This window comes from Ursus maritimus, unplaced genomic scaffold (assembly GCF_017311325.1).
Source record: "Ursus maritimus isolate PB19 unplaced genomic scaffold, ASM1731132v1 scaffold_7, whole genome shotgun sequence".
In the NCBI taxonomy this organism is placed as follows: domain Eukaryota; kingdom Metazoa; phylum Chordata; class Mammalia; order Carnivora; family Ursidae; genus Ursus; species Ursus maritimus.
The window spans coordinates 5,517,754-5,541,452 of NW_024426885.1; the positions used below are offsets into that span (position 1 = coordinate 5,517,754).

The 23,699-nt window shown below is 49.7% G+C and overlaps 1 protein-coding gene across 1 annotated transcript in view; it reads right to left on the bottom strand.

Moving 5' to 3' along the window:
• The window catches only part of DOCK1 (dedicator of cytokinesis 1), a 495,125-nt gene that overhangs the window by 390,940 nt on the left and 80,486 nt on the right, over nucleotides 1-23,699 (bottom strand). The window contains 7 exon segments of the mRNA XM_040623969.1: nucleotides 3,969-4,041; nucleotides 4,975-5,073; nucleotides 6,202-6,326; nucleotides 10,788-10,913; nucleotides 16,578-16,720; nucleotides 20,005-20,077; nucleotides 23,464-23,599. Of these exon segments, the coding sequence (XP_040479903.1) occupies nucleotides 3,969-4,041; nucleotides 4,975-5,073; nucleotides 6,202-6,326; nucleotides 10,788-10,913; nucleotides 16,578-16,720; nucleotides 20,005-20,077; nucleotides 23,464-23,599 (775 nt within the window).

The window sequence follows — 23,699 nt, forward strand, 5'->3', positions numbered from 1 at the left end:
CTATTGTGACAACAGCGCCTGCCATCTGTTAAGGACTCAGTAAACGTTTATTCTAGCTGGGGAGTTGCCAACAAACCAGTTCTCTCGCTTGGTGACTGTGACGAGTGAGAGGGGAACGGTGGGACAGGGATGAATGGCTGGATGGCTGGACAAGGTCTCTAAGAAGATGGACAACATGTGAGCCAGTGCGTAAACCTTCCTAGAACGGACATGGCCAAAGGACGAGTCCCTGAGTGGGCCCAGGCTTGGCCTACTGGGGACAGAGAGCCAGGGGGCTGGGGAGCCATGCGTGGTGAGCGGGGGAGGGGCCAGCACAGGAGGGAGATGAGGAGTCTCCCCTGAAGTAGATTCTGCATGAATTTCACAAGATGCAACTGAGGACAGCATGGAAACACTGAGTTTCAGAGCTATAATCTTTAAATTATATATCCCGTGTTCTCTTTTTGAGATGAAAAGAGAGGAGCACCTGGGTGGCTCAGCCAGTTGAGCCTCTGCCTTCGGATCAGGTTATGATCCCAGGGTCCTGGGATCGAGCCCCGTGTCAGGCTCCGCTCTCAGCACAGCGTCTGCTTCTCAATCTCTCTCCTCCCCTCCCCAACTCTCTCTCTCTCTCTCAAATAATAAAATCTTAAAAAAAAAAAAAAATAGAGAGAGAGATGAAAAGACAGAGGTCAACAGAGGAAGGAGCACATCCACCCACCCTGAGTCAGGGGCTCAAAATAATTATCCCAAGTCACCACAACTGCACAAGATAACGAGCCTCGTTAATCTCCGCAGTCCTGGTGTCCATCAGTACCTGGCACACAGCAGGTGCTCAATAAACGCTAACTAATTAGATAAATGACAGAATGATTGACCAACCAAAATAAAGACAGGGATGAAAGCAAAAAAATATGTACCCTAGTAATCAAAAAAAATAAATAACTTTGTAAAAGGGCATCAGAAAACGTAAACTACCCTAATGTTCAGGTGAGAAAGCCCAGATCCTTCTAAGTTTGAGCTGATGTGAAAAGAGTACACAGCTGGCTCCACGAAAGCAGCCGTGGCTCAAAAGGACACGTGAGCATCCCCGTCAGCACACGGCTCCCCCTGATCCTACCATTAAGTAGCACAAAATGGCATCGCGCACGTTTTATTAACGTCCTATCCCCTTACCTCAAGGCCACGGGCTGCACTTATTAGGTGCTCATTAGCAGCATTACAGGATGCCAAGGGCACAGGAGGCAGGGCTGTCCCACCCAGCCAGGCCCCCTATGACCCAGGAAACTCAGCCCCTGGCCAGCTGGACCCGGAGCCACACAGCTGCTGGAGTTGGGGTGAAACAGGAGCGGATGCCTCTGGAATTCCTAACGAGTTGCTGGAATGTCTGTCACATCAGCACCAAACTTCCCATCCCCAGGGATGGATCCCAGCCTGAGAAATCCCATCATTTGTTCCTGTGCTCACCTCCCTTTAGGGGAAAAGCAGCTCACTGCGCGGGGCAGGGGGGACGGGCAATGCGGCCTCACTTCTTCCTGACCCCGCGTGTCTGCGCTCAGGGAGGCTTACGAGGCCCCAGTGGTTGCTGTCGCTCCCGCAGCGGATGGCTCAGGACTGCGTCAGCCTCACACTCTTGATGCTCAACACGGTTCCAACACCGCACGAGCCACGGCCTGGGAGCCTCATTAATTATGCAAATGTGTGGTGGCGTGTCGGGTGACAGCATCTAGTCTATAATGAGTACTTAAAACTGACTAGAAAAACAAGGATTTTTAAAATTAAAATGCTACAGAAGATATCCCTCTGCCCTAATGTAATTTATTAACCAGAGAGAACAAGCTCGTTGTAAAGGGTGAGCGTGCCTTTAAGACAAGCCTTCTGTGGATTCTAGAACTCCGTCCTTGCCGTCCAGTGCTCCCACCTTCTTCCCTGCGGCCCAGTCCCACCCCCCGGCCGTTCCACTCAGGCAGGCTGCCCGGCCCACCGCTCCCTGCATGCTTCGGCTGAGGAAAGACCTGCGGGAGTGTCCCCCATCCACGCACCCCACTCCATTCACCCCACACCTCTGCCTACTGCTCTACGATCCTCCCAGGCTGACCTCACAGCTCAACTCAAACTGAAGTTTGGAAAGAGGAGAACCTTCTCTGTGAGGTGTAGAAAGCAGGAGCTAAACTAAGATGAGAGGATGGAAGTGGCCTCACCACGCCCCCGAAGTGTGCGGGTGGGACACTCCAGCACACAGACCAGGTTTGCCCCAAGCCCTCCCAGTGACTACCTGGGTGACTTTGGGGGACAGAGGTGGGGTCTGTGAGCCTCAGTTTCCTCGACCAGAATGTGCAGAGCGAGGACCACAGTGACAGCACAGGGGTTGTTGTGAGTGACGACGGATCCAAATGGCACAGTCAAAATGCTCGTACCAGGAGCACAGTAAGAGCACACGAATGTTAGCGAACATTCATGAGTCATTGTTCAGACCCCAAGTTCTGGCCGTTGAGGAGTGTCATGCAAAACCAGCAGACCCCAGCCCGCCGCCTGGGGGGGCTAGCTCTGGCTGACAGGCAAGTCTGCAGCGGTTGGGCACTGCTTCCCACGCTGCCCAGCCCTCGCGACCCCGCTTCTCCCACTCTTCCTGAACCCCAAGCCCTCGTTAGCTAGGGCCCTGCACTGCTGACACACCGGGACCGGGCGGGAGGTGGAATGATGCTGCAGATCCCCCTGCCCCGCCCCCCACACCGGCTCACCACGACGGACCCCGTGCTGTCTAGATCCCTTGGTTCAACCGCCTCAGCGGCCTCACCCCACCCCCTGTGCGTCTTGGGGCTGATATGCGTGCTCTCCACACACCAGCCCTGCGGACCACGTGAACACGCCTCCCCAGAGCTTCTGAACACAGCGGGGTCGCAGCTCCTCGCTGGCCCCACCATGGGGTCTACATTGCCCCAGCTTCTAGCCTTTGCATGTGTACTCATTCTCCTGCACCCCCTACCTCTGTGGGTCCCACACCTCGGAAAGGGCCCAGGTCAGGCATGCCCCCTTACAGAAACAGTACAAAGGTCAGACACATGACCACACAGCAGTGGCGTCTAAGGAGCCCCTACCCCATGCCAGGCATCGTGCCACAGGCTCAGCAGCCTCCATCCTGCTTGGTCAACACCCCCGGGCATTCTTATCCTCCATTCTTATCCTCTATGAGGCCATGAGCCAGGGCAGAGGACCCCCACCCAAGTGGCTGCCACAGGGCTGTCCATGACAAACACGGCCCCCCAGACCACCCTTGCCCTCAAAGCATCAGCACACACAGCGCAGCCAATCTTACTTGCTTTATTTTCCCAAATCTTAGCTCACTGCACTATAAGTACAGACCACAAAAGAGAGATCTAGCTGCCCGTCGTGCTGTCTTAGTGTCTAGCACAGGGCTACGTCCTGAGCGGACAATAATGAACATGACAAGACAAACTCTCGTCATCGATTAAGAACTTTTTTGGAAGGACAGGGATCCGAACCCCAGCTTCCCTCCCGGCTTCTCGGCATCAGTCAGCGCGACACCAACATCTGCTAGCAGAGAAGCTTAGCCTGAAGCCAGACACGGGGGCTGCCCACGAACACGAAACAGGTCTCGAGTTCACCAACCCAACGCAAACAGCATTAAGAGCCAATTTCTGAAAGCTACTTGTATCTCAGTGACTGTTCAGATGGATGGAACAGTGTTACACGTCACACGGAAGAGAGGAAACAGGAAGACCAGGAAATAGCAGCAGGAAAATTTCAAGAAGAAAATTAAGATCTCCAATAATCAGCACAATGAAGAAGAGTCAATAACATTTTCCAGGAAGAGGTCAACATGGAAATGAGCTAAGGGATTGAGACCACATCGTGTTAGGATCACCTAGTTCTAGAACAATCCAGAACAAGTGACAAGTGCAGCCTACAGAGCTTTCCCCCAGTTTTTCCTTGCAAACAACACGGGCTAAAATCAAGGGATTACTCACAGTCCTGTGACGACCTGTGGCGGAAGGTAAACCGAAGGTGACTGCGGTTGACATCCTCAATGGGAATGGCCACCTGTGCAATTGAAAAAGAAGGTTCAGCACCTGTACCGTGTCTTCTCACATACTGTGCAACTGTACACGTTTCCTCCCTGCAGGGATGAAATTACTGTATGCCTCACCGCTACAGGACTTTCCCAAAGGCAAAATGCTTTTGGAAAATTTAAACAACATTGCAAGGGACGCCAAACCGATTCTGCAAGACAGCAGAAGTGTTCATAAATGTTCACATCCTCACTGTTAAGTGTCTATTTTTACAAATTGCCATTTTCCTAGTAGCCTTTATTGGAGGTGTCCACGGTCCCTCAACAGCTGCAGGGGCCTGTCTTCGGGCAGCAGGAAGAAAGCTTTCCTGTTGTGACATGGAGTTGAAGAAGAAAGACCCCATGCATGCTGCCTTTAAGCGAAGACTGTCCCAAATTCACCTATCTACCATCTGCCATCTAAGGCCAACCCCAGGCTGGGTTTCCCCATATTCAAGCCCTCGGCACGAGGGGCTGGGGTGTGCCACAGTGGGCTGCCGTGCTGACGTCAGCGAGCCGCGTCAGGAGAGCAGAGTGTCACACCAGGGATGGGGACCCGTCTCCCCAGCGACATCCTCCATATATTGTCACCTCTATTTTTTCCCATTTGGGGTAAAGACAGCATGCCACACATATAACAGACCCAGGAAGAGAAAGATAATAGCTATCTTTAAAGGACTCTGTCATTTGTCTCCATGAAAGTCCTATTTTTATGTCCAAAAGGAGATGAGAGTAAATGTATTCCAAGAAATGCCGGCATGGTTCCTTAGCAACCTTGAACGACTTTGTAGGGAGAGCTCTTCTGCCTGCTCAGGGTGCCCGCTGGCCAGCAGCCCCGGCTTGGGTGGGAGCTGGGGACTTCCCTGGGATACAAATGAGCATTTCATAATCAACCCCGTGGGATAAAATGACCATGTAAATGATACCTTGACGGTCTCAAACCAACGTGGCTGTTTTACTTGGTAGTAAATCACAGACTTGTACTCTGAAATCGCTTCATCACCAGCACCCGGGAAAATCACATGCTTTAAAAGAAGGCATAAAGAGTTCACATCAGACCTCATAGAGCTTGACACTGCATCCATCTCCCCACCTCCCGCCCCCATTAGATGAGCTAAGCAGAGCACACAAATGGAATATGCTCCCAGCAATGGAAGAACAGATCCATCTGGAGCAGCGAGGCCAGCACACAATCTTGCTCGCAGACATTTAAGCATCTTGATGGTTATCAGTATAGGGATGCTACTGTCCTCCATCCTTTGTACCGTCACCCCTAACAGCCTTAACGTTAAGATCCACAGGAAGTCGCCTGATTCACTCAGTAGGTCCAGAATGAAGAGCTATAGGCTAAGAAGGAAGTGACAACACTCCTTCCCGTTCCACCAGCCGTAAACACTGACCACTCGGCTCCAGTGGAAGTGATGCCGGTAAAGCCCAAGTGGCAAGGGCAGCACCACCCGGCAATCACAATGGACATGGGCCACCCCAGGGAAAGGATGCCACCCCCACCTCCGAGCACAGCTGAGCCTCAGGTGCACACACGGGGCATTGCTCTCAGACATGTGGGCCCAGGGGAGCCCAGCCCCCCACCCCACAGTCCAGAGTTCTGGCTGGCAGAGGCACCTGCTCTGGCGTGGCCTCCAGTCTTCAGAGGAGGCCACCGTCCCCTAGCACAGCCCAGCACGCCGAGTCCTGCAGGCCACCGTGGTAACCACCACCACCCAGGAGAGCATGACGTCAGAGGCCCAGATTCAAACCCCAGTTCCCCACCCGACTAACTCTCTGACCCTGTATGAGACTTCCCAGGGCCTCAGTTTCCCCATCTCTCAGACGATGATAATAATGGTCTCTGAACTTCTAGCATGACCACTAGACCTCTGAGACTTGGCTCTATGCTGGCAAGTGAGGCCCCATGATAGGGCCGGGAAACAGAGGGGTCAGGACCACAGCACTCCCGAGGCCCGCGGCGGCTAGGGCCCTGTGCACGTCAGTCCTTTACAGAGACCTAGGGAAAGGAGGAAAGAGTAAACTCTCATCCCCAGAAATGGGATCAGGGAGCCTCCACTACGTCTTGTCCTATTCTGCAGCAGCCAAGAAAACACTTAGAAAATAAAGTTCCAATGCCGCAGATTAAGCTTTGTAACAATGAATACCTCCAGTCGTTTTCCGTCTTCGTCGTAAACAGACACTGTAACCTCCACATTCTTTGCTGTGGTTTTGCTTCCTTTATCAAAATCTCCTTGAACTAATGTTACGTAGATATCATTTCGAACATCACCTGGGGGAAAAATTATACCTTTAAAACCAAACCATTATTCATAATGTAATGGGGAATTCTGCAACACTGTCGAAATTGCTACCAATCCTAGCAGAGGATTATAAATACTGTATAGATGATTACAAAATATTTCCTAGAAAACGGTCTCAGCATTTAAAGGCATGACAAAAGCAGTTTTCAGCATCATCATCCTGAGATCACAAGAAGGAAGAAAAACCTCAAGGCCCTTAATTATCTGCATGGTCCTTCACCTCGGTGGGCAGCTCATGCCACGGGGACTCGAATGCTGCCGATGGGTGTGCAGTGGCCATCCCCTCTCCAGTGTCCATGGCCCATAGTGACTCCCATCACTATCTCACGGTGGACCACTGGCTGTGTTCTCGGCATCTGGGTAGCCAAAGAACATCACACCATCAATGGCACACCTCGGGTGACGTATGGCAGTACTGCCTTCCTCGGCATTCTTCTAAGGACTTGAACAAAAAGCTGATCGAGAATTAGAACCATAAGCCAAGGTTCTGAGTTGATGTCTGGGATCAGGGACTGGGAGTGGGTCAAGAGAGAAGCCTTCTGCATGGACCTTCTCTCCTCCTCGTGGGCAGCAGCTGTCAGGATCAGAACAGACTTGTTCTGTTCTGTTCAGAGCAGAACAAAACAGACATGTGCATTTTAAAGTGAGATGGGCCATAAATTGTGTGAAAACAAAAACAAAACCCATACACAACAAATAAACTCAAGGCACTTCTTCCTACTGAGAGCCTAGGAGGCCCCTGGTAATGGTCCAACTGGGAAAACTTAGCAAGCCTCATTAGCAGCATGATTTACAGGAAGCATCACTACCCAGTGACTGCTCCTCCGCTGTCTGTCTGGTCACCTCCCACACTGACCCACCTGCTCTCCCACAGGGGATGTGAGGAACGGGTCCATCAAGAGCAGCGAATGGCCCACTATGGGCCAAGAACAAGTCCTCTTTCTTTCTTTCTCTCTTCCTTTCTTTCTGCTCTGTTCTGGCTTTTAATGTATCCAACTATTAAATGAAGCTTTCATTTAAAAGTCATTATTATAATAATCCCAGTGGGTTGCTCCCACAGCCACAGTCGCTGCTGGGAGAGGAACAGCGGCTGTAGTCAGTAATATTGACCATGCGAGAAGCTAAGAGTGATGGAGCCCAGGGCCAGAGGCAGGAGGTAAAGCTGCCAGGTCAACACGTGCCACCAATCCCTGTGTGACAGCAGACAAGTCACCTAACCTCCCATGCCACCCACAGCTGAACAGCCTCACTGATAAGGCAGGATAGTCTGTACGATCCCTCAGTCTGCACATTCTATCAAAGCACAAAAGCCATAATCAAAAAGGGCTTCAAGAGCTTCATAAAGGCCTCATCAGCCAGACAGCCATCACACACTGGGGGCAGGGAGGTGGTGAACCCCACGGTCTCACTCTCCTACTGGTCTAGTCATCCATACTCGGGGACATCCCAGAAGGGAGACCCTATTTACAGCAGATGAACCCCTCAGAGGCACACTCACAAGAGTGCCCTCAGCAGAGGCCTGCAGGGCTCCAGGGCTCTCAAACTGGGGAGGAAGGAACTAGAAGCAGACGTGGGTGGACTCAAAGAGAACACTCCCTCTGCCTTATGCAAGCCTCCAGCCACCTTCCCAGATCAGAAGAAAACTCAGTTCCCCACCAGGATTCTTCAGAAAACCTGCAGGATTTCCAGTGGCTCACAGAAAGGCAGCAGAGCCGGCAACACGGGGGAAGAGGAGACTCTCCCACTGTGAAGGGAGATGCACATCTCTGTAAAAAGCATCTCCGTAAGATGGGACAAGATGGGACAGTGCACAGGTCCTACCAAGTTAAAGGCCAGGGGTCGGAGTGAAAACACCCCAGGCTGTGGCTGTCTCTCTTTCTCTCTCTCCCTCTCTCTCTCCCCTGAGGGTACAATGCAGCACCCAGGACCTGTCCAATGATTCCACGGCCATAGAGAACATGGTCACTCACTCCAGCTAGAATCCCACACTACAGGAACCCTGACTCCCAACTCAGCACACAGAACCAACTGGAACAACAGTCAGCTATATGGCTTCCCCAGAAATCTATTAGGAGATTATTTCAGAGGTCCAGACTTACTTTTTAAGATAATCAATTATAAAGGGAAATATAACCAGTACAAGCTAGAAGTTTTCTGGGTCTCCCTCCAAACATGAAGCCATCCTAGACCACCCAAGATGAATGCCCAATGTCATCCTAATCTGTAAATTTCATCTCGAGTCCACATGCAAGCAATACATCCCCTAAGAGCTCCAAATTAATTTGCTGCACACAGACTTGACTCCCACCCATGGAAGGTATCCCTCAGTTTCACAGCGTGCCGGATGTCACGCTTTCTTCCTGTATGGGTGAGCCACTATGATCCAACCTAAACGATCTGAGATGTCTTTCACATCGATTCACCAGTCAGATATACAATGACGCACAACAGCCCTGAAAGACAGAGGTAGCAGAAAGAACATGTCCCCACCTGCCCTAAAATAAACAAAGCAATAACCCTGACAGCATGCACAATGAGTGGATATCTCTCCCTGCGAGTGTACAGCAAGGCCCTGTAAAGGGACACAATGGGGAATCTCTGAATGTGGGGTGGTTTGGCCCCATTTCTACTTCTCACTAGCTGTGTAACTTTAGGCTGTGGCTTAATTTCAATCGCAATTAGTTCAACACCAATGTGTAGGCTTCCAAGACCCTTAGACAGATCAAGCCAAATTATTAATGTAAGCATTATGTGCAAACCAAAAAGTATCCCACAGATATAAAGGATAAATATTAACGGGCTTGCCCAAGATCTCGTGAGGATCAAATCAGATTATTAATATGATCGTTATTGGGAAACTGAAAGTATTATGTAAATATGAGATTAATCTTAATATGGAATTCCATTATTGGTTTAATAAGCTTAAAATCCATTACCGGGCCTGAGCGATAGTGAGAAATATGAACTGAGCAGGAACCAGGTGTAAACATTCACGTGCTGCCCCTCCTTCCTTGTTTTGATCAGATGTCTACGCAAACATGCGTCAGGAATCCACGTCTCCCACATGCAGCCCTTGCCATTGGGAGGAGCTGACGTCTAGATGGCTAATGTGCACATTCCACCACCCAGCCCATCACCGTCTGGGGGCTGCGGGGCGCAGGCCTGAGCAGGCCAGTCTGGGAGATGCTCAGGCTCCTTGCTGGGCAGCACTGGGTCAAAATCATACCATCTTGTTCAGGACACGGGTAGCCATCAGGGCCCTTACACAGAGGACAAAGTCAATATGCACAGGAGAGCAGCCAGCAGAGCTTGTAGGCAGAAGCAGAGCCAGCGCCCGGGCTGAATCTGTGGCTCAGGTGCGGAGCTGATGAACAGCCTCAGGGTTCGGCCGCTTGAGCTGGCCTTGTGTTTTCTGTGAGTTTATCCCCTACGGCATCCCAACTCCAACCCGCCCTGCAGGTAGGAATTATCATTCCTCTCCTTCTTCAGAGCAGCAGAGCACATCTGAGTGAGGTCGGATTGCACTGTGGCGCAATTCCAAGCACAAGCCGGACTCCAGGTCCTGCGTTCTCACTTCCAGGGCTGAAGGCTGGGGTTTGAGGCTGGGGACCACAGTGGTGAAGAGACATTTAACCCACAACCGACCCTGAGGGCCATTTTCCAAAGCCTGGAACGTAGTAGGGTCCATTTACCTAAACTGTGCCCCCTTAACTTTGAACACGTTCTGGATGATTCCAAAGCTGTTACAGGACCTTCGCTGTGAACCTATGTTACCATCATAAAAGAGCTACCTTCATCCTAGAGTGAACCAACCACCCAGCCCTTGAAAGGGTCCCATACGGGCCCCATACTCCACTGCCCTTTACTACATTTTATGTGTTACCCAACCCGGTACACGCAGTCTGTGCAGCCAGGGACAGTGGAATGTCGAACTCCTGTTCTTCCTTTTCACTAGATGATGTGGGGTACAGACAAACTGCAAGGCTTCTGGATTAAGGGTGGACAGTGGAATACGGACAGTAAAGGGCTCTGCTTACAATAATGATGACGTTCACTCCAGCTGGTGGCAGAAACCCACCTCGAGCTCTCAGGGCTGGGTTTCTGGAAATGCTTGATTCCCTTGCTTGTCCTTATACCAATAGTGCCAGACGTCACTCCCACCAGCAGGTTATTACAACCAAGAGAAGCCACCTCCCCGCAGCCTGAACCTAGGTAGTCAGCTCTCACTCTGGCCACAGCTCCTGCCTGCCAGAATGATCCATAGCCACCCCAGGGGGTTGACACATCACCTCCCACAAGCTCAACCTCTGCTTGCCAGAGCTCCTTCCGGTCACTGTCCCCACACTGCGCTTTGGGGCCAGCTATACAAGCTCCCCGAACGCTGGCCACATCCATACCACACTCAGAGGGCAGAAGCCATCGGTTCTTACCAGGCATGATTATCTCCGGAAACCCCGTTTTCCGAGCCACCGCGGTGGTCCTGTCCACTAAGTGAGGAAATTCTTTTCTAATCTGATGGATATCTCCAGGAAGTAATTTCAATGTTACCCACAAACCTAGAAAAACAATGGATACATGAGTCATGTTTTATCTTATACGTTTTTCAAAGATTATTTCAGGAAACCAATCTCAACGAAGGAGCAACTGTTAGTTCACAAGTCAACATCTAAGGAGAAAACGTGGGTGTATGAGAAAGGGAAAGAGAGGGGCCAAGGAAAGGTAGCTGGCACAGGGGAACCTCCTGTGTCTGACTCGTGGGGGACAAACCCTACCCTGGGGGGTCTCTCGCCCTGGTGAATGCACGTGAGCAGCAGCTGTGCACGGGACCTGCCCAGAACCAAGGACTCCTCTCACTGGCACTGAAGATAAATCAGGAAGAAGCACGTTTCTAGCAGTGATTGAGGGACCTCTCCTTTTCCATTCTCCCCAGAAGGATGACAGCACAGGAGGGCTCAGGAGGTAAATTCACAGCTTCTCTAACCCAGGAAGTCTCATATGCTTTCCAGAAGGTAGACAGCCCAGCACTGGGCTGCGAGCCACCAGCTAGCCAGCCCCGCACAGCCAAGGCAGCCTGGTCCCTCTGTTTCGTGACGTCACAGCAAAGGACGAACAAATGCTCTGCTACCACTTGGCTCTTCCCTCCAAGGAGGGCAAGTGAAGACTCTGAAATCCTCTGAGCAAGATGAAGGGCTGCCGTGGAGAGAACATGGTGAACTTGCTAGCAGCTATGAGCTGAGGGTGTATGCCATCCTCTCCCTCTACAAAGAGGATGGAGAGTAGCATTTTGTGTAAAATACTCCTGTGCAGCAAGCAAACAGGAAGTAAAAATAAAAGGGAATACAGCAGACACTTGAACAAAATCAAAGGCGGGAGACAAATCAGTTGCAAGGCTCTCAGCCATTCTCAAAGACAGGGCCTTTCTCCCAGGTGGGAAGGAAGGTTGTCACTGTCAGCTGACACATCCGGGTCTCCGTCCCTGGGACCTTGGGGGCCTGGCCTGCTTGTTACCTGGTCACTCAGCCCTGCAGGACCCCACATGCCCATCAGAATACAGAGGCATTTGCTCTCACTAACACTACCAGTGTGTGTGCTTTAATCTTCTGTCTGTCCAGCCATTTCTCCCCTAGGATGCATGTTTCCAGGGAGCAGGGACCACTCATCACTGCTTAGCTCAGCACACTGCCTTTAGTAGAAGGCCAACAGGAAAGCTGCAGACCCTGTCCACAAACGTGCATTCCAAGCAGAACTGGGAGACCCCTGATGGTCCCACACAAGGAGTGTCACCTGAGGCTGCTCCTGCCCAGAGCTGCTCTGCTTGATGAAACCCCAAACCTCACCCTTTTCCTCAAGCTTCCTGTCTCCTATCAGCTGGCCTGGAAACATCTGTCCTCTGCAAAGCCCTCTGAAAGCCCATAGTCACTGATGACATTTTTTCCTCCTGCCATCAGTCCCTCTGATCTATTCAAAAGTGTCTAATAAGCACCTACTGTATGCCCAACACACACTGGGCACTGCAGTCACGGAGCAAACACTCATCATATCCCCACCAGGGACGTAGCTTCTGTCCCACAAGTCAAACATTAAAGCCATGGTCTCAGTGAAATATGCAACTAACAACAGCTTTCTGAGGAAAAGTTCAGGGCACCTGGAGAGTGTATCCCCAAGACTATGATCCTGGGGGTCACAGAGACTTTCCTGACGAAGGGACATCACAAGAGATTGGAAGGTGAGTCAACACTAAGCAAGGGGCATGCAGACCTGTGCCCACCCGGGTGCTGGACGTCCCCAGCCGTAGAGGGAGAGACATGAAAGGAGGCTTGGAAGGGCAGCAGGGTCCCAAGCCTGCAGGGCTCAATCAGCCATGGTGGGAACCGCTCCATCTGAAGGAGCGGGGAGGCTGCAAAGACAAGCAAGTACCAGCATCTCACTGGACAGTACTCTGGGGATCGTGTGGGACTGAGCAGGTGGGAGGGGAGGGGAGTTCACAGCCAAGTGAGGATCCCAGCAGAGAAGCCACCGCACAAACCCAGGCAATACCACTGGAGGTAGGGGTGGAGTGACCTGTGTGGAGGTTGAACCAGAACATGAGGAAGGAGGGGTGGCTCACAGAGACGGGGCCGGGTGTGGGCACCGCCAACAGCAGGTGCCGGGGATACTACTCCCTGAGCCAGAAAACCCTGCATCCTGGCCATGTCCTGAACAGTGAAAGCACAAGAAAGGAGAGAAAGAAGAGGACCCTGAACTATGCACTGAATTCCCGAAATGAAAGCTCACACAGGACATCAGAGGCCAGAGAAAAACGGAAAGCCCAGAGGGGTGGCACAGTGGGGTCACTAGCACAAAATGCAGCCCAGAGAATAGGGCACCAGGCCAGTGTCTGTGGCACAGGGTGTTACCGCAGACCTCAGCGAGTGCACCCCAGGAAAGCCGGGGGGTGTGGGGCAAAGCTGATGGGAGAAGGACAAAGAAGGAACAGAAAATGAAGGTCAGAGGGAGTGGGCATAGCTACACCATTGAGAAACTGGGAGTCGAGAAAGAGTCAATAAACACAAACAAATGTATTATCTAAGGTAGACTGTTTTACGCGTGATATTCTCCTTTTCTTTCCTTTTATATCTTTTCCTTTCTCTTTCAAGATCTAAAACTCCAAATTATAAGAGGGAGAACTGAAGAAGGAAGAGAAAAGCATAACCAATAAAAAGAGGTCCCTAAAAAGGTGTCAGGAGGTGACACTAAACAGGGGCCCGTGTATCATTGCTCAGAATGTGCACTGTAGGGGCGCCTGGGTGGCTCAGGTCATGATCTCAGGGTCCTGGGATCGAGCCCCACTGTCAGGCTCCCTGCTCAGTGGGGAGCCTGCTTCTCCCTCTCCTCCCTACTCGTGCTCTCTCATGCACAAGTTATCTCTGTATGTCTCTCTCTGAAATAAATAAAATCTTTAAAAAAAAAAAAAAAAAAACAATGTGCCCTGCAACAAGGCCCTGGCAAAGAAAGGCAAGTGGGAGCTAAACCCAGCCCGTATCACGGCAGGTGACGCGGACGCACACAATCTGTACCGGGGACACCGGGGTGCCGCCGACGGGCTCTCAAATCTCACTCAGGTCCCAAAACCTGCCAAAGGAATGAATGTCCCCAGGACGAATGTGACTCAAGGACATTTTTCAAGGACCTGCAGGACACGGTGAGGTGATCGTTTACAGCGGTCAGAGGCAGAGAAATGTTAATAACACCATTCGAAACTCCTGCCGCCTTTCAAACACCTTCTCTTTCTCACAAATGCCAGCTTGCTCGACGATCCTAGTTCATAAACGAGTAACTTAATGACACAATTCAATTTGTTATGACACGATTTAAACACGGAGATTAAGCTCTCTTGATTATATTGGGTTTAAAACACTTTCCTCAAAGGAGAAAATGAGCCCAATTTTCAAAGAAAAAGTGCATTTTAGGTTGACTTTTGCTTAACCAGAGTAGCTAAAAACAAAAAAGATTAGCATTCATTCCATGTCAAACAATAGGAACAGATGTCCGGGGGTGTCTGAGGACTCGCTGTCCACATTAAACACCCAGCACCTCTGGGTTCAGGGTTCAGAATAATTTGGGCTAAACATAAAAAATGTCAATTGTGACAAATAAACATGTGGACGTCAACCTAAAATGGGCCAAAGCCTAGAGAGGAGCTCAGAACAGATAAGCTTGAGAAACTCCTGGTTCTCTGTGAAAACTGCGGGCCTGCTGGTTCCTCCCACCGCCCCGCACTCCTCCCCGCGGCCTGATGGGCATGCAGACATCATCAGGGGGAGCCAGGGTCACCACCGAAATCAACACGGAGCTTCATGGGGCCAACCCACACGCCTCGCACCTCTCTCTCGGGTCTCCCTGGAATGCACTGAAGCAGGCTTACCAGTGAGCCCCAGAGAAACGTTCACTTTAGCTTCAAGGACAAAAAACAGCAACACTGCCCAGGGGCACTTCAGTTCAGGAAGGCACCTGTGGTCCCCTCGAAAAAACAATGTTCTTGTCTCTCAGTTCTCACTGTGAACTAAAAACACTCCTCCTCCTGGACTTCAAGGAATTAGGGCACCCGGTATCAGCTCTGGTGACAGATTTGCAGCCCAACACCAGTGAGCCTGACAAGAGGCAGGCTGTGGGTCCTCCTGCTGGCCTGACACCCATCTCCACTGCTGCTGTGTGACTCTGTGATGGAAGTTTCTCAAAATCTGATGGCTCTGCAAGAGAAATTTCAATCCAGCGGGAGCCTGGGAGTCTGGGGACTGGTGCTCCCAGTCTGAGGGCGGCTCCAATCAACACAGCTTTAATTGGATCTCCCTGTGGTTTTCAATTAAAGTGCAAATCAGAGAGCTGGTAATTGATGAGAAGGCGGGTCCTGGGTCAGCTTTAACTGCTCTGTAGACAGAGGTTAGGGTTCATTAATGCTTTAGTTGGGGTTTTTGTTTTGTTGTTGTTTGCCAGGGAGGGGGCTGAGTGGTTCACACCAAAGAAAGCCAAAGGCTTCTCACTCCTCCAGAACATTCTTCGAACTCCATTCATACTCTCCTTTATAACAGTGGGAAATGAGTCAAGAGAATTGTTTCTTAAAAGGCTAGTGACATAAGGTAACTAGACAATGAAAGAGGTCTATCCATTTAAGCTCTACTGAGTTTATAAGTTTGCATCTATCCAAGGACTGAAGAGTGGGTTCTCCCACTGGTGCTAAGAGCAGCCTTAGATAGGAGAAGTTCTGAAGGTGACTCCCCTCAAGCTGGAGGCCAGGCCTCCATAAACAGCTGTTTTCTGGCAGCGGTCCTGGCCAGCCCAAGTGCCAACTGTCACCAGCCCAGGGTGATTGATTCATTGCTTCTGCCAACAGAAGGTCAGCTGCTGGGAAACCTGTCAGCGTGGGATTAAAAATGATGAGTGCAAGACGTGGAGTCAGGAGGAAAAATCCCTTCCATTACAAAACTGAAGAGAGATCCGTCTCCAAAACGAAGCCACAGCCTCGGGGGGAGGAAGGGAAGCCCCAGGAAACCATGTGCTGGGACTGAGCTTGCGACACAGGCACAGAAGAATCAGGGGCGCATGCGGGGCTGGGCTGTGTCAAGTGTCTCCACATTTCTTTGAGCAGCAAAGATGAACTAACAGCCGGTGGACAGTGACTGTATTCTCTGGTAAAACCCTTCAAGTTCTTTTGAAAATGGCTAGGAGGAGACGGGAGGGCTGGAGAAGACTCAAGAAGGCAAATAAATGACTTGCTTCCAAGTCTCATCAACTCCGGGCTCTTTGCAAACATTTCATTGTGTCCCACGTCCCATTCAGCCTTCCCCCACTCAACCAGGGGGGTGGCTCTCAGCAATGCTTACAAGGGAGATCAGCAAGAAAACCTTCATACACTGTACACACATTGTACACTTGGATCATGATCCAACACTGCCCACATGACCATCACCATCAGCACCATCGCCATCATCACCATCACCCTCATTCTCGTCATCCCCGTCACCATCTTCATCCTTATCATCACCATCATCACCATGCTCATCACCAACATTATCATCACCACCACCATCATCACCATCAACACTATCATCACCATCACCACCATTATCATCACCAACCTAATCACCATCACCACCATCATCAAACTAAAATGCAAACCACATAGCATCCCAAGTTCATGTAATAAGTGAACATTTGTAGCAATAAAACAATAGAATACATACCCTGGCCCTTGTGGTTGACTTCTTTGGCAGCAATGACTTTGTTTATAACAGTCTGAAGGAAGTCATTCTCCCCTGCCACCCTGGGTGAAAAACGGGATGACATGTTCAGCGGCTTGTGTCGAATGGCGTCGTCCAACGCGAGCCTGGAGGGCACGGGACGACCAAGACCACAGGAGACAAAGGGGCACAGAGACCCAGAGGTCACGGTAACAAGGGAACACAAGAGATCATCGTCACCGAATGCGAGAGAGTCATCATGAGTCAACGCACGACAAAGGACAGGATAGGTGACAAGAGAGACAGGGAAGAGCATTGATCAGGAAAATGCTGAACCACACAAGAGAAGTAAAGCAAACGAGGTCGACCCTATCCCCAGGAAATAAACAAGCACCAAGCCTCCACTCCATCTATACCAGATAATGAAAAAGGGCCCTTAACTGAAAATAATGTGGTTGGACAGCATTTAATCACAAGGAATGTTTACGTCCATTTCTTCAATTTCAATAATTCCTGACCATGCATAGGTCAAGGGGCAGGAGGTGCGAAGGGAAAAGCAAAATTAAGACCAAAAAAAGATCCCTACAACTTAATTGCTTGGGGAACTTGGGTGGTGACCACTCTCCTCCATCAGACTGTGCACCCAATGTGGCCTCAGATAATTAAGTGTGAGCAGAATGGCACAGTCTCTGAAGAACATAACTACCATGTCTGAAGGTGAAACTGTGACCCAATTATGAATGTAAACCATCAACACTTGGGGGTCCCGTGGACCATGAGTTTTTCATAGAAGCTACACTAGGACCAAGAGATAAGTACAAACAGGCAACATGTGCAAAGAGAAATGCCACGTAGCACAGCAAAGCACAATATGCAATGAGCAAGAAAATGTACGTCAAGTACATAATGTTTAAAATCATTTCCAGAACCAAGGACAAGTGTTATTCATCACGTGAGCCCACATTACTCAAGAGAGCTGAGGACTATTTTAATTTACTTCACCAAGTTAAAAAAGACAGAAAGAAAAAGATGTACTCTGTGTTTCCTTCCCTAAAACTTATCCTGTGATATAATAAATCAGTTTTAATGGAGCAAAAAACGGTTTCATTAGCATGGCATTTCCCAAAGAACTGGTTTCATTGCTTATTTTGCTATTAAAATCATGCTGCTCTTTTGTTTCAAACACTGGAAATATTAATCTGTATATTAGTCTTCTTTTAATGGAGCAAGGAGTCACAAATTACAGTAAGAGTTGAACATGTAATAATATTTCTTAAAATGGGTGTTTTGTTATAAGACAGAAAAAGATGGCAGCAATACACTATCTCAGGCGGCTGCTAACATGTCCCAGTGAAACTTAGACTAGTGGATCTAAAACTAATAACCCCCCTAACTTTTCAAACAATAACCCACAGTTGTTTATTTTTTCTTGACTTTTCCCAGAAGATACTAGCAGGCAACAGGTAATTTCAACTCAGTGGTACATTAGGGCATCAAGAAACTCTGAGGTCTAATATATAAAACAGCATTCAAAACAGCACTGGGCTACATTATTTCTCATGGGCAAAAGAAGCCACTTAATATTATCATTTTATATGGGTGTATTTTATTTATTACCTCAATATCTGCCCATGTTCAAAGATGATGTTTCACTTGTTTACTGAGGAAACTTTCAGATTCTATGCTCCCTTTGTAACTATCTTCACTGAGTGTGACTCCAAGACAGCTCTATCCAACAGGATGTTGGGCAACAATGGGAATGTTCTAGATCCGCACTGACAAATATGGTAGCCACCACACCTGTGGTACTGAACACTTTAAATGGGACTAGTGTAACTGAGGAACTAGGAATCTAATTTTATTTAATCTTCATTAATTTAAAGAGCCACATGTAGCTCGTGGTTACCATACTGGCCAGAAGGTTACCATATTGGACAGAAGGGCAACTCTAACAGAATGAAGCCACAGAAAACCTGTACCTCCAGTTGGATGTGGTGAGATACCCATTTCAAGCTGGTAAATGCAGGGTTTTCTGTTATTCTCATGTTGGGAAGATTACAAAATTTTCCACTGAGCCGTGCTTTAGGATGCTATCTGACTAGATCACCTGCCTGCAAAGAAAACCACTCTAATCCCATCCTGAACAAGTGGTTCTCAAGCCGGGGGCTGAGTGAGGGGATCCCTCATGCAAAAACGGGTGGTACAGAGGCAAGCCAAGCTCACGGCTCCTGCCCACCTCACCCCCAGAGAGACTCCTTCAGCTACCCACCAGGCATCACCAGCCTCCAAGCCTCCTCAGCCAACACCTGAACACAAGGTACAATTCCTAAAATAAATTTGTTTCAAGCCCGGAACCACTTAAGTAAAACCAGAAATGAGAAGAGGCAGAAGGCAGAGCGCTCTGACAGGTCATTCTAACATGCCTTATGGTCTCCTCTTCTAAGATTTCACACCCCCAGGAGGAAACTGTCTCTGTGATTAACCTAAACCACTCCAATCCCTCTTCCTTTTTCTCCACGGCTGTCTGAGATGGAGAAGTGCCTGGTGAAGTGGCCACAGACCATTATGTAGGTACTCTCTCGCTTTAATCTCCAAGGAAATAACCGATTCTTTCGACCTTTTCCACGGGATCTACCTTCCAATCAGAGAATCAATTTAGCAAATCTCCAAATGTTTTCCAAGCCTCCCGCACCTCTCCACACACTTAGCTTCAGAACTAGATAAACCCTAAGCATGGCGGGCACAGACCCAGTCCGCTCTAAGCAACTAGAGACAGAGAATCAGCAGCATGATTATTCGCTTCAAGCGTTATTTCTCTTTTGATGATAAAGAATTCATCATTATTGGGGCGCCTGGGTGGCACAGCGGTTAAGCGTCTGCCTTCGGCTCAGGGTGTGATCCCGGCGTTATGGGATCGAGCCCCACATCAGGCTCCTCTGCTGTGAGCCTGCTTCTTCCTCTCCCACTCCCCCTGCTTGTGTTCCTTCTCTCGCTGGCTGTCTCTATCTCTGTCGAATAAATAAATAAAATCTTTAAAAAAAAAAAAGAATTCATCATTATTTTGTTTGGTTTTCTATTTTAAAGAGAGCAACCTCCCATGATACAGTGGAAAGTACTATATTTTGAATATGAGAATAGCTACTAGAATCCATCAATGATGCGAAGAAACATGCATGCTCCCAGAAGCGGATTTCTGCGTGTCCTGTGTGATAAGGTGACTCCCCTGAATCACATGGAAAATCTTCTACATGCAAGACAATAAAGCAACTTTCACCCCCGTTTCTTGGGGCTACAAAAATGCCATGCACTACGGCAGTGACTACAGTGACTATGTGTGCTGAATTTATAAACTTAATTTCAAAGAGAATTATTACAAACACACGGTTTCCATATTCTATCTGGCTGAGTGCTCTGATGGCTCCATACTTACGGCTGAAAGGGGATGAAATGCTGCTTGTCTTCGTCATCCACTTTTCCATTTATTATATCTGTTACATCCATCACTGGGGACAAGAAAAGAACATTGTTTTAAGTGCTGTAATCAGAGAAAACAAACAAACAGGAACATCAGATTGTCTTCTGACAAACAACGGCATAAACCACACGATGGCATTTTTTTTTTTTTAATATATGAGCTTAAAGATTTCCATGTTCAGGGGCGCCTGGGTGGCGCAGTCGTTAAGCGTCTGCCTTCGGCTCAGGGCGTGATCCCAGCGTTCTGGGATCGAGCCCCACATCAGGCTCCTCCGCTAGGAGCCTGCTTCTTTCTCTCCCACTCCCCCTGCTTGTGTTCCCTCTCTCGCTGGCTGTCTCTGTTAAATAAATAAATAAAATCTTAAAAAAAATAAAAAATAAAAAAAAATAAAGATTTCCATGTTCAAAAGAAAAATGAAGTTTCTGAAAACGATGGCCCAAATGGGAGTGCGGTTCAAACAGCAGCGTTCCATTTAGTAAACTCCTTTGCCTAGGGGTGCCTGGGGGGCCCAGTCAGTTAAGGTCTGCCTTCAGCTCAGGGTCCTGGGATCCAGCCCCTCTTCGGGCTCCCTGCTCAGCAGGGAGTCTGCCTCCCCTTCTCCCTCTGCCTGTCTCTCCCCCTGCTTGTGTTCTCTCTCCCACTCTCTCTCTCTCAAATAAATAAAATCTTTTTTTTTTTAATTTCAAATAATTTTTTAAATAAATAAATTCCTTTGCCTAACGGACACGCTAGAGCCGCACTGCCCCACAGCACGTTGTGTGATGACGAGATGTTCTAGAACCACGAGCACTTGAAACGTGGTGGTGAACCCAATTTTCCTCTGATTTCCTTCATTTATGTAATAGCCGCGTGTGGCCAGGGCCGACCACACTGGTTGGTGCGGCTCTGGGGCATCCGTACGTTCTCGCATTCCCCCAAGTGATGTCACAATAGTAACGTGGCTGCCAGCCACCCACCCACCCCATGCCGGCACCTGTGGAAGCTCTTTCAAGGGGCACGACCGACAAGCACCTGCTGCACAATTGAGAAAATTCAGGCCCCCGGACACAATCGAATGACCTTGCCCAAAGTCAGAGAGCGAGAAAATCTCCAATGCTCAAGCTCTGACCAACGCAGCCAGAGACCGAAGAGCCCTGGACACTCGCTCTCTCTCTGCTCGATCACGAGCCTTGATCGAAGAGAGCTCAGCAGCATGCTTGCTTCTCTCCTCGTGGTGCCTTCCTTGGTGACCACGGTCATATACTGAAAATGTGGACCATTTCCATTTCTACCACATGCCCCCCCAAAAAAGGGGGAGGACTCTGTAGGACCAGAAGAGACGCCATGCCACCTCCTGGCTGGTTCGGTGGAGCCCACGGGGCCTCCTGAGCCTCCTGAGTGTGTCCCGAGGGAGAACATGGCCCCGCACTCTGCGAAGCCAGTGCTCGTCACAGAGCAAAGAGCCTGTGCATGGGTTTAGAGATGCAGGTCAAAGAATCACAAGTGAATTGGAACTTCCAGTGGTGGGTGCTCTGAAATGTATGGCCTGGACTGCAGTCTCCAACTTCTAGAAGATGCTCCCAGCTTTAAGCCCTCTTGGAGGCCACCGAGCGGCACTCGATGCACCTACTGTGATGATGCTCCCATACCCGAGACCACACTTTGACCACCAATTCACAACTACGTGGCTCTGGGCCACGGCAAGGGGAGTCTGAGCCTTGGACACCCCCTGCCGCCCGCAGTCCACAACAGACAGCCTGCCTGCGTGTCCGCACACCTCTCTCCTCCGTCGTGGGGCTGGTCCCGCCAGTTGAGTGTGTCTCCCTGGTCATACAGCCCCGGTATCTGGCTCTGGGAACACACGAGGAGCCCAGCCAAGGCTTGCAGGAAGGCAGCGAGGGAGCAAGGACTGCAACGCGCAGCCCAGCCCCAGTCAGGAGAAGGCAGCCCTCGTCCTCTACGTCCTAGAAGTGACAGCCCCTCCAGGGCCCCCCTCCCAAGCCCAGGAGGTGAAGGCATGACAATGCAGGCAGCGTGCGCAGGGAGTGTCCTCCACGGCTGCTCGTCAGCACGCTGGCCCGTGCCAAGGAAGTTCCTGCTCTGGTTGTGACTCGGGCACAAGCCCGGCTACACGGAATTAAGAATGACGTATGTTTTAATGATGCTTTTGTTTTTTCATAATTTTTATATCCCTGCTATCATACTATATTAAAAGAGAAATGTGACATAATATTTTCCATAGAAGGTTGAGAACACACTGTTCACCTGGGCTCTCTTGACACAAACAGGCGGAAGTTATTCTGGATAAAAACTCAAAATTAGGTTCCTATGTGGGAACTGGAATTGCACCAGAACGGACAGAAGCGGTTACCAAACAGGTGATCAACCTCCGGAGAAGTGTCCTTTCCGAACCACAAAGGGAACAGCAGGTGGGAGGCTGTCCTGAGTGGACTGGAGGCACGCACTACCTCGGGACAGCCCCACTGGCTGTGCTCAACGCCACGTGTAACACAAGGAGGAAAGGCAGTCTGAGGGCAGCGCCCCACCAGGCGCCGCACGGCCCATGGTGGCTCACAGGTTGATGTTGCTCAAAGCAGCAATTCTAATTTAATTGGCAGGCTGTGGGGCCTGGGCAAGAATACATTTTTTAATAGTTCCCCAAACCGTTCTCATGTACAGTTAGGGTCGAGAATCACTGCATTAAAATATTTACCTTCTGCACCAAAAACATGTAGCTTCCTTCACCTTCCTCCAGCAGACTAGGGGGACACCTTCACCATCACCTTCCCCCAGCAGACTGGGGGGACATCTTCACCTTTCCCCAACAGACTGGGGGGACATCTTCACCTTCCCCAGCAGTATGGGGACACCTTCACCTTCCCCTGGCAGACTGGGGACAAACTCTCACCTTCCTCCAACAGACTGGGGACTCCTTCACCTTCCCCCAGCAGATATGACTAAGCTCTCTCTTTTCTTGAGCTGTCGCCAAAATAACAGAACACAAATACGGAGGACAGACAGCACCTATTTCAAGATAACCGTGTCCTCCTCATGGTCCATTCTCCCTCCACCTCTTCATCACTTTGACTACTCAGTGCCAATTTACTCCTATATCAATCAATCACCAGGTCCAGAAACCCTGAAAACGTCCAGAGACTGGCTTTCCTCCAGGCTGAGAATGTGGGTCAGGGTCTCCCTCAGGAGATGTGATCTGCTTGAAAACCAAATACATGATTTACATCTGAAACTTGCAGACCGAAGCATCCTCAGCTGCGCGTCCACAGAAACCACACAGAAAAGGACGAAGAGATTTTTTCCCCTAACGGAAGAGCTTATAAATCAAAGCAGCCCGCTGTCCAGTGTTCAGCTGCAGCTTCTATTCAGAATGAACGTGACGGTCTTGAAACGCTCAGGAAAAGGAGAGGAACGCATTACCGGCCACTCCGAAAGGCCGCCGCAAGCCCGAGGTCAGTTTCCTGGTGTTGTTGTCTCTGAGCTCCATGCGACCCACTCGAACGATTTGACAAACAAAACTGATTTTGTCCCTTTTCAGGTCTTTGCTTCCGAGGTCCTGGAAATATTAATTTCCATAAATTATTTTGGAGAACCATGACTCAATGCAGGTTCAATTGAAATAGACAGTAACAAGATGGATTGAGACTCTCTTCTAG